At 35.1% G+C, this 17,232-nt stretch overlaps 2 protein-coding genes across 3 annotated transcripts in view; both read right to left on the bottom strand.

Moving 5' to 3' along the window:
- Positions 1–5,178, bottom strand: part of LOC111048164 (flocculation protein FLO11) — a 48,019-nt gene extending 42,841 nt beyond the window's left edge. The window contains exons 1-3 of the mRNA XM_039425286.1: positions 5,173–5,178; positions 3,938–4,176; positions 170–369 (exon numbers count right to left, since the gene is read on the bottom strand). Of these exons, the coding sequence (XP_039281220.1) occupies positions 170–369; positions 3,938–4,176; positions 5,173–5,178 (445 nt within the window). The remainder of the gene's footprint in view (positions 1–169; positions 370–3,937; positions 4,177–5,172) is intronic.
- A 1,873-nt stretch (positions 5,179–7,051) lies between these two features.
- The window catches only part of LOC120350154, a 54,200-nt gene continuing 44,019 nt past the window's right edge, over positions 7,052–17,232 (bottom strand). Inside the window, exons 2-3 of one of the 2 annotated variants that reach the window (XM_039422574.1) lie at positions 10,091–10,269; positions 7,052–7,321 (exon numbers count right to left, since the gene is read on the bottom strand). In XM_039422574.1, the coding sequence (XP_039278508.1) occupies positions 7,089–7,321; positions 10,091–10,262 (405 nt within the window). In that variant the 5' untranslated portion in view covers positions 10,263–10,269 and the 3' untranslated portion in view covers positions 7,052–7,088. The remainder of the gene's footprint in view (positions 7,322–10,090; positions 10,270–17,232) is intronic. The other variant, XM_039422575.1, reaches the window with a different exon arrangement.

The following is a 17,232-nucleotide window of genomic DNA, read 5'->3' as shown; positions in this document are numbered from 1 at the left end:
CTGACCTCTCTAACGAGACCAAATTTGCCCTACTACGACATCAGCTGACTGAATGGCGTTCACTTCAAAAAAGGAAGTTTTGCTGCCGCACCCGGTTTAATCTGAAAGATGAAAACCAACCTTAGCTTGTACTATTCCTTATAATACTACAATGTAAAGACATACTTACAATTGGAATCAGCTGTTTTCGAGTGGACTGGCTTCTTCTCTTCGTGCAGATCAGCTGATGCCTTCTTTTCTTCGCGCAGATCAGCTGATGTCTTTTTCTCTTCGTGTAGATCAGCTGTTGATTCTTCAGTCTTCTTATCTTGCTCATAATGATCAGCTGGTTTTGTTAGCAGCGAGGCGGCTTCTGTTGATTTGATGGAACTGTGAAAATAGATAACATTTTATCAATTACATGACAAAAGCTCACAGACTGGAAAAATCTAGTCAATGTGTAAGCAGGATGAGACGCTTCTACCAATTAAGTAAGGAGGGTAAAGAACTATGATAACAAAAAGAGAACAGAATAACTAGAACTTTAATTAATTGGTATCTTTTGGTTTTACATGGTTGAATATGATAAATATTAATTTTTCTCTATCCCAAAAAGGTAATATATGAATATATATATATAATATATATATATATATATATATATATATATATATATATATATTCATATATTACCTTTTTGGATAGAGAAAATTAGTCACCTACCTTTTGAATATTAATTTTTCTCTATCCCAAAAGGTAATATATGAATATAATATATATATATATATATATAATATATATATATATATATAATATATATATATATATATATTATATATATATATATTCATATATTACCTTTTTGGGATAGAGAAAAATTAATATTCAAAAGGTAGGTGACTACTGGATAAGATCATTGTTCTTAATTAATTTTCATAACCACAAAGATTGAATCATCATTAGCAGCAAGCGAGTGTTTTCCCCATTAAATTCAATTTTATATATATAAAAATACAATATTAAAATTGAATTTAATGGGGAAAACACTCGCTTGCTGCTAATGATGATTCAATCTTTGTGGTTATGAAAATTAATTAAGAACAATGATCTTATCCAGTAGTCACCTACCTTTTGAATATGGCATTCACTGGTTTAATAGCGACTTTACAGTTAGTATTAAAAAAAAATTAACTGAACCAATGAATAGGTTCAGTACCCGTCTCCCTTAATAATACAATTATTTTTAAACTGCCCGATCTGTGACAGAATAGCTGTATTATAAAACGAGACGAAGTCTAGCCTTTTTCACTGGATCAGCCAGACTTTACTCACAGTCCTAACGAACGAGCTCTGCCCCCAAAGCTAAATTTTGGGTATTAATGTAAACTCAGTCAATGCCAATCATGAAAGCCATTTCAAGTACCTATTTTTATCTGTCGCACAAGCGGCAAGTTTGTTATTAGCAACATAGAGAAGCTAACGTTAATATTGACAACAAATAAAATAAACAATCTTTCTGTCGATGACAAAGATTTAGTCCAGTCAAGGAAAGATTATAGAGGGAAAAGTTGGGAAGACAATTTTTGACCCCACAGTTCTGTTTAGGGTAGTTAGGAGGTAAACATATCAAAAGTCCCCACCCCTACCCCCTGTGCTAAGGGGATGGGGGTGGTTTAAAGGTACCATTTTTTGGTTTCTCGCATAAAACTCAAAAACTATGTATCCTAAGTACTTGACTGTCATATAACAAATTACAGCTTACATAATTTCCCACAATATTCATTCTGCAACTTTTTTTATATCCCCACTAGTTTTCGAGATATCAGCTCTTGAAGGTGTGACATTTTTGGAAAAAACACGTTTGCCACCATTTTTTTTCTATTTTTGCTCTTATAACTTTTTAAAAATCGACGTAAAAAATCCATGCTGATTATGAGCTTATAAGACATTAAATTCTCTTCAATTTGATGTATAATTTCACGCTTTTACGAATTTTCCTACACCTTTTGTAGCATCTTTAGTGTTGAGTATGAAATCTCAATTTTTGCAATAATAGATCAATTGACAAAGGAATTTGGAGGGAATCTTTTAAACAAAAATTTTGACTTTGCAGCTTTGTTAAGACTAGTTGGGAGGAAAACATATCAAAAGTCCCGATTCCCAACTCATGTGCTAAGGGGATGAGGATGGTTTAAAAGTTGCATTTTGCAGCGTTTTGCTTCCACGCTCATATCTAGAGAACAATGCGTTCAACCGACTGAAATAACTATTCCAAAATGAAGCTTGATAAATTCTCTATACTTTTTGTTCAGTGGAATTTTGTGATGTTGCCAACATATTCGCTCTTGAAGGCTAATTGTTCGAATAACAGGTTTTATCCAATGTTTTGCCCTTTCAGGGTTTCAGGGCTTTTACCTCACCAACAATGCATCATAAAAACTTATGCTTATCGTAGGTTTGTCGAGCATTGAATTCTCTTTAAAATGATGTATTATTTCACTATTCCAAGTTTTCCTCTCTAGTTATAGCAGTTTCAATGTAGGGGGTGAAATTTTCATTGCTGCAACAAGTGTTAACTCAGCGGTTCCACACCTTCAACAGAGGGGATAAAGATGCGCACTTTTGCTATGTTCAATTACTAACTAGTCCAAATTAATCTGCAAAGTCAAAAATTGTGTCACTGACACCCCCATCAAATGTCATGGTGAAACGATCAGTTGTTGCACTATTGCCTATTATTACTGTTTTGTTGGGGTGAGAGTGTAAGAACGGCACAGTATGAGAGACTACCAGCGTCACATAGCTTGACCAAAAACTACAGTTGAACGTCGATAATTCGGACGTCAAAAATCCGGACCGTCAATAATCCGGATTCGTCTCTGGCAAGAAATAAAATTTTCGTACCTTCTGCCCTCGGCGCTAAGCTCCTTACTTTAGAGCGGGCGACGAGAAAATGGCGCGAAGCGAGGAGAAAGCGAGTGGTCGTATACTCCTTATATACCTTAGGCTGCGTACACATATACGCGCTTCCAACCCGCACCGAGCACGCTCCGCCCTCGTACCGCCCTCGTTCCTCCATCGAACCACAGTCGCTCCGCCCACGCACCCACAATGAACGTTACGGAAGATGTTAGATCTTCTCGCGTTCCCCGGTCGAACCACTGTTGCTCGCCGGTCGATCATCAATCGCTCTGCTGGAGTGACGTTCGGTTGCGGAGCAGAGCGAAAGTCTGTACGCACCTTAATACTCTACCTACCAATAATTGAATACTGTATATGCAATTCTAAAAGCTTTGTTTCTTGAATAGTGCGTGCTGGCCGTTTTTTTAACGTAATTTCGATAATACGGATAATTTGATAATCCGGATGGGGCCCGGTCCCAATTAATCCGGATTATTGACGTTCTACTGTACTTGGACTATCGGCTTGAGTTAACAGTGAAATTTGGAACATAAAAGCCCTATACCATGCCATATCTTCTTATGCCATCTTTTCTCTATGATTAAACGTTAAGTTGACGGTCCCGGCTGATATGTAACAGCCTCACGCCCATTGACGGCTTGAATTATATAGTCAGGCGAGGTGGAACATTCTCTTTGGTATCACTACCATCTTTTTTCTATGTTATCACCATTAATAATACAGTATCACCACAAAATGATACAGTATCATATATATCAACTTGATACACAACTACAGTATCACCACAAAATGATACGGTATCACCCCACATAATACAGTATCATATCAACTTGATATACAAACTACAGTATCACCACAAAATCATACGGTATCACCACACATGATACAGTATCATATCAACTTGATACACAACTACAGTATCACCACTAAATGATACGGTATCACTACACATGATACAGTATCATATCAACTCGATACACAACACCATGGGATATCTTCTTATAGGTACTATCTTTTCTCTATGGGAATGACTTACCTCAACAGTTTTTGCTTGAGCACTTTATCCTCGGATTGTTTATCCTCGTTAACTGGTACCTTGTAGCGGGAGTCTGTCAGGTGTTTTGTTTTCTCCTGCTTCTTCACCTCTTCCTCGTCCTCCTCAACGTCCTCATATTCGTAGACATCGTCTTCGATCTCCTCATGCACAGGCTTTGTTTTCGGACTGGTCTCTTTCTTTTCATGCGGCTTCTTGACGACTGGCTCTGCTTTTCTTGCCTAGAAATCCAAGAAAAATTCAAAAACTGAGCCTTGAAGAGGCTTTCCAATAATCATTGGGAAGAACAACAGGCTAACCCAAGAATTTTTACATTTTTTAGTAGAATACTTTTCAAAAGAAAAGTTTTGTTATTTTTGCTCTCACTTAGAGGAATATAATAAGAATGTTGAATGTTGCATAGTTATAATTTATTAATGCATATTGTTTGCATTACGTTTGTGTAATTATTCTTGTGTATTGAACTGTATGACAATGTCAATGTTGTTCTACAGAGTGTTTCAGAAGTAATGTCGAACATTTTAGGGAATTGTTCCTGGATGATGGGAGACTACAAATGTAGTATTTCAAGTGTCAAAAACTCAGCGGTTATCCTTATAGCTGCCATTTTGTTTTATTCACTTAGGAATTTTTATCTCAAGAACAAAATGATGTATTGATCTGAAATTTTGCATGAATATTTATGCTATGAAGACTCAATTTTAAAAAATAAAATGAAAATTTTCAATGTTAATTTTCAAAATGGCGGCCATTTTAAATTTTTGATTGCAAATTTCACGAAAACCGTTCACTTTATAGAAAATTTACAAGAGATAAAAAAAATTAGTTAATTTAATTCAAGTTAAAAATATATTTCTAGCCAAGTTAGTACTTTATGATCAAAATGATATGACTAAATAATATTCTAGTCATTAACCGATATAGAAGGCTGATGGTCATACCTTCACAAGCAATATTCTTATCTATTTAAGCCAAAATAGAATAGCTTATTAGTCTCTTAACTAGATGAGAAATAGAATGGTAAATAAAATGATATATTCCACCTGAATATGGGTAGTTTTTTGTAGAATATTTACTACACAATCATTATATCATTTGTAAAACTTCATAAAATTATTGATTAGCCTACTATCCATAGGAACCGATTAGTCTAATTTACGGAATCTCTATAACAAGATTTTGTAGCAAGTTGTATGAGAGTAAGGCCTAAACTATACGGACATCTTACGCGATGAAATTATTTCTCGTATCTTCAAAAATATGCATGGCTTTTAATGTGAAACGTCTATTTCACTCGTATAGTTTTACATCAAAATAGATAATGCATCTGACTAACAAACGAAAAAAATTCAGCCCGTCTGAGGCTGGCTACTAACGATAGGACATGCATGATACACATGTCGTAATACAATGTTGTGTCGTCACAGCGGGAGGCTTCAAGCCAGTGGCGGATCTAGAATTTTATTTTGGGGGGGGCTGAACAGGGGAAAATTTTGTGAAAGGGCTTACATTTAATGAAGTTAATTGTTGAAGTTTTATGGAGTAAAAACGTGTGTTTCACAGTAAAAGTTTTCAGGATGTTTTGTTTATTTATTTAATAATGAAATACATTAAAGTTAATAAAAGACAGATTAAAAATATGAAAAGGATTTATTTTTAAGTACATCGTACATTTAATATTGTACGTCATTTAATATAGGTCATTCTTGACAGAATCCTTAAAGAGAAAAAGGCTCTAATAATTATAATAAATCTAAAAATAGCCAAATGGATTCTGTCAAATTGGTTTCTATCAGCTTGGTATCCTCACAATCTCACTTAATCTCACCTACCGCTGCTGGTTAGCTATAACAATATATTATTTTTGATGTACTCATTCAAAAATTAGAATTTACCCTAAACTAGAATTTAGAAATGAGTCTCATGGCTATGATACTAGTTTTGGGAGGATTATAAAAAAGACATATGTGAAATCTTCTAAAGAAGAACACATTAAATAGGAAGAAAATTGTTTGCAATGATACCCATAGAACTACAATCAATAGAAAATATTAAAACATTGAGAAACCCAAGGAATATTCAGCATTATCACTGTACTCCTTTTAAAGTTTACAGATCTGACTGTCTAGAGTTTATGATTTATCTCAATTATTTTTCTCAAGTTTTGTTTGTCTTGATAAATATTGACACTGTTTTTATGTATCTGTAAATTATTGTGAATAAAGATGCTTTCAATGCAATTTATAGCATATCAAAATACTGCAAATCAATTTCTACCTACTTATCCAAAAAAAAAACCGTGAATAGACAAGCGACCAACTGCTTTTACTTGGCCGTCTACTAGAGTGACTAGTGACTAGTTGCTTATCTAAATCTAGATAGAAAATTATTGATTAAACGTTATTAGTAATTCAGTTCAACCACAGATGAGGCAGTAGTCTAATTTATATTTCATCAATATTTGATTTGTCTATGAAGCTTATAAGGATTTTATTTTTTCAATTTTCAATTTATTAAAAACACACAAAACAAGACAAAACAAAATTACATAGAATTACGAAACAAATAAAACACAATAAAATGTTACAAATATAAAAAACCATGGGCTTTGTGGTTGGGTGTGTTGGAGAAGAGAGAAAAAAGAGAGGAAGATACCTAGCCAACTATGGTTTCGCATGTAATAGGCAGGCAAAGAAGAGAAGAGAAGTAATGAGGAAAAAAGGGAAGGGAGAAATGGGGAGAAGGAAGAAAACAGAGGAATAGGTACTCAAAATAAAGGTAAGCGAGATTATATTTCTACATCCCAGAATCTTAACACAATAATGCAAGGGATATTTATTTATTATATACCACAATCACAATATCAAATTAATGATTAGGAGAGAATCAACAGGATGAACCCAAAACTGATGGACTTGATGTTTATTTTTCGGTGAGAATGATCCCCACCGAAACCTTAGACTTGTGCGTGGATAATGAGAGGTAAGTAGGCCTACCTCTATAATAGCGGAGAAGAAGCTTCTAGTATTTTTTATAAATACTTGAATATTTTGCCGTTGCTATAACATTGTTCAATGTTCTCTGCAATAACAATATTTTGATTTGGATTTTAGGCTTGTGCATGGTGGAAAAACTAGAGTTGTAGGTGTGTTCCGAACCACTTACGTTGCGTGGGCGCGACCGACGTCTGCCTTGTGTCGCGTCTCAGCTGCTGATCAGCTGACTCATCGTTTTTGTTGGGGACCTGAGCCGGACGCGAGACTTTGTGCGACGTGGCAAAACTGCGCCCCTTTTCAGCAGCCTCCCTAGTCAGCGCCTGTTTTTCCTGCACCGACGGAATCTGGTGTGCTGTCGAGAAGTCACCTGCTGATAAAATTTAGAAAAAATATTAAATCAATTGATAATCTACCAAGTATAGTGTGAATGTTGTAAATTAAAAATGAATAAATAAATAATCTGGTGTAAGGGTGAGCATACCTGACTAGCAATTAGGAGTACCGGGTTTGATTCCCGGGCTGGCAAATAATTTTTGGATAGTAGCTCTCATCTAATTTCCAACTAGCTGTTAACCCTGTTGTCAATATTTGCAGCAGCAGAAATCATTCAACTTTGGATTTTCGTTTGATAATGAATAAATATAGTTGAAATCCACCAACAAATAAATCTGAATCATCACAATTAGAACTACACTTATAATTAGACCAATAAGCACCATATCGGTTTAAACGGAGGTGGATCAGCTGTTGGTTTAAACACGGAATGAAACCCACATGTAATAATCGTAGACTAGCATTAGAATTCATACATGTAGACTAGCGTTAGCATTATGATTTCAAACATCATATAGAAACCCCCTTAGCGCATAACTCAACCAAACTATTGCACCCGTTTCATAATGATAGTCATAGATGTTTGACTAATTTTTATGGAAAATTTGATTCCTTATTGGACTTGTGCTGACTACTATCAAATATTTGATTAAAAATGACATTGAAGATATGACTGTTCAAGGGAACTATGTCATTAAACTATAAATTTTAATTATTGAAACCACAAAATAAAATAATTTTACTTATGTGACTTGAATCATGAATAAAAGGTAACAAAACAAATATCATGATTTCAATTAAGTCTTAACTTCCTGTCCCTGACTCACCAAAGGTGGTCCAATAAAATGCAATTGGCATAGTAACCTTTGAAAGTACAGCAATTCCAATAACTGATTCGCGCTACTCTGAATATAATTATTGTAAGCTCTAAAAGTGATTCAGATCATTCATTGATATATAAGTTGAATGAATTATGAGGAAGCAAATGTTGTTCTGTCTGTACTTTCAAGAGGTGTTCAACTCTGTGTGATCATTACACAAAATAATACTCAACTCTGTGTGATCATTACACAAATTAATACTCAACTCTACGTGATCATTACACAAAATAATACTCAACTCTACGTGATCATTACACAAAATAATACTCAACTCTGTGTGATCATTACACAAAATAATACTCAACTCTCCTCATATTCCTGGTAGGGTATTGATAAGTAGAAATGGCATTTACCTTGATGTAATCATTAAAAAAGTATTGAAAGATGGAAAGAAATGAGAGATTGCATTATCATCTTTGACAGCTTTCAATTTAGATTTTTGTTTGATGAACATTAAATTTTAATGGAAGGTTGGGGTTGAGCTGAACTGCGTGATAAGTAGCCTATTAAAGAACATAATATAGTGAGGTCCACGTTATAATGGCAGGGGAAAAAGATAGAGTAACGTTGCTGATCCTCTGTCTTGTCAATGCCTTCAATGACAGTAGCTGATGCCGGTTTATTGATGTAATACCATAGAGAAACAATAGCGTAAGTAGATATCCCATGGTATAGGTCGTTTATGTCACAACTTTTACTGTTATCTCAAGCCGCTAGTTCATGTAATTCTTTCCCGTGGAGCTGTGTGACACTGGTAGTCTCTCATATTGTGCCGTTCATACACTCCTACCCCAACAAAACAGTAAAATTCGACAATAATCGACAGTAATCGGCTTATAACAGTAAAAGTTGCGACATAAACGCTCTATACCATGGGATATCTACTTACGCTTTTGTTTCTCTATGGTAATACTAACAGTTTATTCTTGTTTAAAATAATCAATTATATTTTATTGAGCATGATATTATATTTTTCAATAATTTAATAATGAATTTTGAAAACAGAATAGCTTTGAATCAGTGTCTTAACTACAATGGTTCACATTCTATTTCTTGTAATAATTTTTGTATGTACATTGTCAATTTGATTTTCTATGTTGTACAAGAGATGAATGAATAAACTTGAACTTGAATGGGGCGAATAATTTGTAAGAATCATGATTCATGCTGATCTGAAAGCATTGGGGATTGGTGTTTAGGGACTCTTGCCAGAAACATTGTCCATATAAAATACTTGTTATACTCAAAAAAGAATTGGCTTTAATTCAAATTCAAATTTCAAAAATTCGACTGAGTCACTGTCGATGTTTTAGAACCGTTCCATAATATAATAAAATTTCATTAAATTTTCAGCTTGAAAATGTGACCTGTGTGGCTACGAAGCCATGGTCCTGCACCAAATAAAACTGTAGAATTTGATGATATATTGTGTTTTTATTTCAAATTTCAAAATAAAATTCAATTTATTCTCAGCCAACAATACAAAAAATTGTAAACAAGGCAAAGTTAAATACCCCTAAAAACCTTACTCGACTATTGACTGTGCTTTGCACGTTTTAAACATTTATAAACAATGTCTAAAGGACTCACTGAATCTAATGGACATTAAATCTATAGATTCAAAAGTCTGTTGAATTTTGTGTCTCAATAGAACCGGGATTTGGGCATTTTCTACCAGTCGTATTTCTCCAAATATCTAGAGCCTACTTGTTTTATCAATGCAATTTTATTTGTGACAATAAAACATTATTGATTCTTGATTCCTGATTCTTGATTCTTGATTCTTGATTCTTGATTCTTGACTGATACTTGATTCTTGACTGATACTTGATTCTTGATTCTTGACTGATACTTGATTCTCTTTAAGGGTGAGGATAAATTGGTCACTTTGTTCTATAGTTATTATGAAAATCATTTTTGTTTACGTTTTTCGGCGGCAGTATTCTGCTGAGCCTTGTGACCCTGCACTAGGACATACTCTTCGCCAGGCCTTGGTTCAGTGATCAACTCCACCTCAGCAGCTGGAGCTGCGATGCTGTGATGCACTGCGCATGCGCACAACAGCATCACAACTGCCAACACCCCCCGACACACCATTCTGCACCTGCAACAAATATTTCAAATTCAGTTTCATTTTCAAATTCGAACTTATATAGTGAGATCCACGTTATAATGGTAGTGTTTGTTTAGCAATGGTATTTTCCTCCACCTACTGTCTAAAGTACTTACTTTACTCCCTGAAACCTAATACTAAAGTGTCACTTTTTCGCTCTCGGTAGTAAAAAACAGAAAAACTCCCTAGGGAGTAAAAGTGACTCCATTTAAATAACATGGGGAGCATCTCTATTTTGAAACTTACATTGTAATAGGTTAGAAGGTCTAAGCTCAGATGAGAAAGCATAATAGAGGTGTCTGTCATTGAGTCAACTGAATTCAATACCACAACCAGAAATTGATCAACTCATGAATATATGTTTGATGATAATATTATATTCTTAATATTAGTAGACGATAAAATTTATACAATTTTTAAAATATTTTATTCTATTAAAATACCAGCCCACAAATATTTTTGATCTGCAATTCAAATCTGAACCGCGTGATCTGGAGTCAGCCATTTTTGGTAGCTGCCCAGCTGATATGATTGTTACAACTTTTGCCGATAGATAGCGCCATCGGCAGTGCAAATCAAACGACCGTTTTTTAGGTTTCAGATTTAGGTATGTTGTTAGGAATCTTGTCACCAATACGTAAGTTATTAGAATGATTTTATTTGCAGTTTCTATAAAAAAATGTAGATGGTGGAAAAATGTTGTGTACATCACGAGCGAAAAATACTTTTTCTCCCTCAGGAAAATTGCTGCCCTCGCTTCGCCTCGGGCTTCAAACTTTTCCACCGGGAAAAAAGTCGTAACTTGTCACTCTAGATATACAAATAACTATTATTTTTCAAAGGCTACTTTCCAGGAGTATTTTAAGCCTAGGTGATAATGATTGAATGAATGATAATACAATGAAGGTAGAGCTATGAATGAATAAAAATTATAGGTTATGCTATCCACTTGAATTGCTATCCTTGTCTATCATTCAACAAGGCGGATAGCGCTATCTCTTCCTCGCTTTGCTCTGTTGCCAGATTGTCTTCTAACAATGTAGAATTAATGAAGGAAATATTACTAAATATATCTTAATCATGACATTATTGAAAAATATAATATTGATTATTTTGAACGAGAATGAACAGTTAATATTACATCAAAAACCTGTATCAGCTATCTTTCTTCACTGCCATTATAACGTGGACCTCACTGTAGCCTACTGTATTATTCTATTGAACGAGCATCAGCGAGTTCCTGACGAAAACGACAGTAGAAAAAGATTGGACAATGAACTAGTTTTGATTTTTGAAGCCGTGGTGGAATATAATTATTCAACAGAAAAAGACAGAGAAGAAAGACGTCTGCACAGAAGACAGACGAAGGTGAAAATTTTGAAGAAGAAGAAAAAGAAGAGTAAGAAGAAGAAGAAAAGAAGAAGAAGAAGAAGAAGAGAAGAAAAAAAGAAGAAGAAGAAGAAGAAGAAAAGAAGAAGAAGAGAAGAGAAGAGGAAGAAAATATGGTGGAAAATGGAGTATAAAAGTGGCACAGAAGACAGGCGAAGGTGAAAAATTTTGAAGAAGAAGAAGAAGAAGAGAGAAGAAATAATAGGCGGTGAGAAGGGGAGAAGGATGAAGAGATGTGGAGAAGGAGGAAGATGGCTTGGAAAAGGAGTAAGAGAAGGAGGAGAAGCAGGAGAAGGAGGAGTAGGAGGAGGAGATGTAGAAGGATGAGAAGGGGTGGAAGTAGAAGGAGGAGAAGGGGTGAAGGAGAAGAAGAAGTTGAGAAAAAAGAATGAGAAGAACAAGGCTAATGGGAACGGAACAAAGAAGAGAATAATAATAGCAACAATAAGAGGAATGAAGAGGCAAAGAAGACTTACAGCATCCAGAGAGAAGATGTAGAATAGAATAGAAGAATAAGAGGGAAAAGAAAAGGAGGAGGAGGAGTAGGAAGCAGAAGAAGGAGAAGAAGAAGAAGAAGAAGAAGAAGGAGAAGAAGAAGAAGAAGAAGAAGAAGAAGAAGAAGAAGAAGAAGAAGAAGAAGAAGAAGAAGAAGTAGAAGTAGAAGAGGAAATTATAAAAGGTGATGATGAAGAAGAGAAGTAGAAGAAGAAGAAGAAGAAGAAGAAGAAGAAGAAGAAGAAGAATACACAGTAGGCAGTAATTCACAAAGGGCGTATAGTGTCAAACTCTTTAATTATTTTAATGGCAGTACGCTGCTTTCTCTATACAGATAAATTATTATCTAACTCATCAACTCTTCCATTTTAACATTGCTCGCTGTCTGCCAAAAAGAAGAAGACAGGTGAAGAGAAAAACAGGAGGAGAAGAAGAAGAAGAAGAAGAAAAAGGCGTACAAGAAGAAAAAAAAACTGATGAGATGAAGGGGAAAGGTTGGTGAGAGAGATGAGCTTTGGAGTACTATGATCGTAAAAGTTTTCTACCCACACCTTTCACATTGATTGCACATTGCTATAGTGAGGTCCACGTTATAATGGCAGTATTTCAATAACATGGTGTTGCTGTCTTTGTCTATCAGTCGTCGAAGCAGATAGCGCATCCTTTTCTACCCCCGCAACGTTACCGGATCGTTATTAAACAATCTATAAATATAATTAACAAAATCTCTAATCTCGATTATGAAAATTTATTATCAAATCATTGAAAATATATTTCTTGACAAATAAAATATGATTGATTATTCTAAACAAGGATGACAGTTAATATTACATCAGATATACCGGCATCAGCTCTTCTATGGAAGGCTGTGAAGATCACACCATACAAGTTGAAATTTGTTTGTAAATTTTTAATAAATCCCTGATATTCTTAGACAATATTCTATAATGAGGTCCACGTTATAATGGCAGTCTTTGATTAGTATTGCTATCCTTGTCTATCATTCAACAAAGCGGATAGCGCTATCTTTCTCTCGCTTTGCTCTGTTGCCAGATCGGCTTTTAACAATGTAGAATTAATAATTAATAACAAAATATTTCATCTTCATTATGAAATTATTCAAAAATATAATTCCTTGCTCAATAAAATATAATTGATTATTTTAAACAATTAGAACAAATTAATAGAGAATGAACAATTAATATTAAATTAATAAACTGGTATTAGCTACCGTCAAGAAGGCATTGACAAGACAGTGAGAATCGGCAACGTTGTTCTCCTATCTTTCTTCACTGCCATTATAACGTGGACCTCACTGTAATAGAGTAAAACTTCTCTTCTATAGACGTAATAAAATATAAACTTCTATAGAAGGCAGGGAATCGGCAACGCTGTCTCCTATCTTTCTCCACTGCCATTATTATAACGTGGACCTCGCATATAGTAAAGTAAAACTTCTCTTCCCAGAAAGATTTAAAAGCCAGATTAATCATAATAAATTACAATCAAATTGCTTTCTACAAAAAAAATGAAAACTACGAAATTTGGTGGTCAGCTGAATGGAGGTTTTTCATCAAGCAAATGAAAGGTGAAAATGTTGTAGAATAATTGAAAATGTGAGTAATTGACATTGTAGGGTGGAGAGTGAGCATTGCTTTCTTTGTGAATGTAGAAATAGATTCAGATTATCCCAAAAATAGAGAGAAAGAGGTGAATAGAGAGGGAAATGTGCATTATATAATCTGGTGTGGCGCACTCACACTATTTTCCTTGCCGTTATGAAAATTGATCACCTGACGCTAGTGTTCACGCGCATAAGACCTACTATTCAAAGATCTGAGCCAGCTGGTGACAGGACAATAACGCTTCCACAGTTGCCAACAGTTTGCAATTGAATAATCACATTTTCTCGATTTCAGCCGCATTGCATTTGATCGAAATTGTTCGTATTGGATCCTTATATTGTAAGGACCTTAAGTTCCAAATTTCAAGTCATTCCGTTAATTGGGAGATGAGATATCGTGTACACAGACGCACATACACACACACACACACACACTTTGAATTGTATCTGAAGCCTGATAATTGAGAATCTAAAATCAAACTTTGCATAGATGGGGCGGAGCTCCTGAAATTTTTACAGATATGGGACTTGTGGCAGTTGATAGAGCTTATCGATGACTATTTCAGGTATAACTTTAATCGTTGGAGCCATTTTCGAGAAAATCGCGAAAACCCCGTTTTTGACAACATTTTCGCCATTTTAGCCGCCATCTTGTATCGCATTTGATCGAAATTGTTCGTGTCGGATCCTTATAGTGTAAGGACCATACGTTCCAAATTTCAAGTCATTCCGTTAACTGGGAGATGAGATATCGTGTACACATACATACAGACCAATACCCAAAAACCACTTTTTTGGACTCAGGGGACCTTGAAACGTATAGAAATTTACAGATTGGGGTACCTTAATTTTTTTTCTACTCTTCTTACCTATGGTAATAGGGCAAGGAAAGTAAAAATACACAACACCATGATATATCTTATGCCATCTTTCCTCTATGTAAAGGTGGTCACACCTTCTATGAACACTCAGTACAAAATAAATATACGCCAGACAAGTCTGCAGTTCAGCAATGAACACGTGAGAGAGAGACTGTCTTGCATTATTAGCTGTTCTGACAATATAAAAAAGCCGCTACAATAATACGGTGCTTTTACACAGTCACATTCATTTTATACTGTCATCTTAAAGTAACTTGAAAGCTGCCCATTGCTCATTCAACTAATGCTGTTTTACACTGAAGTCGCTTACCTTTCCTGTCGGCCTTGGATTTTCCGTTCACTCTTTATATCTATATCTACTGTATTCTATAATACACTGCAGTTCATTCTCTATATCTATATTAACTATATGTATTCACGTACATGCTCCATCGTGAATACCTATATACACTGTATTTGTAAGCTACTTGAAACTGAATACAGTTATAGACAGGGATCATAGTGCAGCTTTAACGGTAAATGCTAAGTCTGATGACGTAGCAAGTTGCACAACATGTGTCTGGCACAAGTCACAAGTCTCAGGGCCGCGCCCTCAGGCTAGAAGGTGTTAGCTAGTCTTCCTCTTCCGCCATAGAATACAGCCGTTATTATTCAACCGTTAGTTGTTTTTTATTTCGTATTTTCAATCAAACATTGACTAAAATTGGGTTGATCTAGTTGCAAACTTCGGTTAGCTAGAACCGCCTGGTTCGTGGGTTCGAATCCTGCCGAAGGCATGGACGTTTGATTATCTCATCAATCCACTAACGTACTTTCCAACACCCATGCACAAAACATAGGCATCATCCGCAAAAAAGCTGTATATAAGTTTAGTTTGAGCCTAGAGCACAAGTCTAGAGCTCATGGGGGCATCATCCTCAATTGGTAAGTTGAGTTTATAGTTCGGGATTAGCTTTGAGTGGAGTGAGTGTCTGTACACTACACTGCTGTCTATAGCAGTATTCGATTAACATTGGTGCTGCTATCCTTGTTTATCATTCGACAAAGCAGACGGTTCTATCATTTTCTAGCTCTGCAACTTTGACCATTGAAAAGTATATTTTACTTGACGTATTGAATATTATTGTTTATTCTCAACAATAATGAACAAGTAAAATTACGTTTGTAGTGTGAATGTTGATGTTGTGGAACTTTTCCATAATTGAAAAACTTACAACTTACAGCTGATGATGTGTGAGCACACACGAAAGCATGCTCCTGTGAAATATTAATTTTTAATTTTTTATTTAATTAAAGTGGATTTTTGACAACGTTCTAAGTCTATTCAATTAAGTAAAATTACTCCAGATATACCGGTATCCTCTATGGAAGGCAGTGGCAAGGCAGAGAATCGGCAACGCTGCTCTGCTATCTTCCTCCACCGCCTTTATAACGTAGACCCTACTACTGGGAGCTTTAGCTTTGTCCTCGTTTGGTGGGGATTACCCCAGCCCTAGTTTAAAGTCAATCTTACTCTATGACAATCGAACTGTAAACTTGGAAATGGCCGACACGTTTCAAAGACAATAATAGGTACAACAAAAGTAAAAATTCAAAAAGTAAAATTGAAAATAATATTACTTTCACCATTGTCTCAATCTTTGATCGAAATCTTCACCGATTGTCTGGAAAATTAATAGATTGGCAACAGAACAATGAGTGCTGATACATACATGGCGTATTACTGGCTTTTCTCTTTACGATTCTTTTCTCTTTTCTTATGGTTTTTCTACATCTTCTGTCATCAAATTTATCATCATCATTATCATCATAAAAAAGGTTAATTTGATCCACATGATGAAGACGATACAAGTTGATTGAAAGAGAAGAAGAAGAAGAAGAAGAAGAAGAAGAAGAAGAAGAAGAAGAAGTGAAAGAAAAATAAGGAATATAGTACCTTGGCCTGTGCTTGAACAGTGTTCTTTCCAATATAATTACAATCAAGATTCTAATAATTAGCAATAAACAATCATTGTTTTGTTTGCTTAGTAACTATAGTATTGTAATAAAGAAATATTACAATGAACGAACAGGATAGACTGAAAGTGAAAGACACACTTGTGGAAGAGAGATACAGCAAACTGATAAAACAAACACAATACGAAAAACATCAACCAAACAGACGCAAAGTGATAACGATTTAGGATGTGTCAATCCTCGACAAAGCAAGAAATAGCTGTAGTCAGATTCTACTATAGTGAGGCCCACGTTATAATGGAAGAATTTCATTAACATTGGTGTTGCTATCCTTGTCTATCATTCCACAAAGCAGATAGCGCTACTCTTTTCTAGCTTCACAACCTTGCAAGATTGTTTTTTACTTTCCTTGCCCTATTACCATAGGTAAGGAAAGTATTGCTTTCCAAAAAAAATTAAGGTACCCAAATTTCTATACGTTTCAAGGTCCCCTGAGTCCAAAAAAGTGGTTTTTGGGTATTGGTCTGTATGTCTGTGTACACGATATCTCATCTCCCAGTTAACGGAATGACTTGAGATTTGGAACGTATGGTCCTTACACTATAAGGA

Source organism: Nilaparvata lugens, chromosome 3 (assembly GCF_014356525.2).
Source record: "Nilaparvata lugens isolate BPH chromosome 3, ASM1435652v1, whole genome shotgun sequence".
In the NCBI taxonomy this organism is placed as follows: Eukaryota; Metazoa; Arthropoda; class Insecta; order Hemiptera; family Delphacidae; genus Nilaparvata; species Nilaparvata lugens.
The sequence above is the reverse complement of the archived record's forward strand: the minus strand, read 5'-3'. Positions and strand labels throughout refer to the sequence as shown.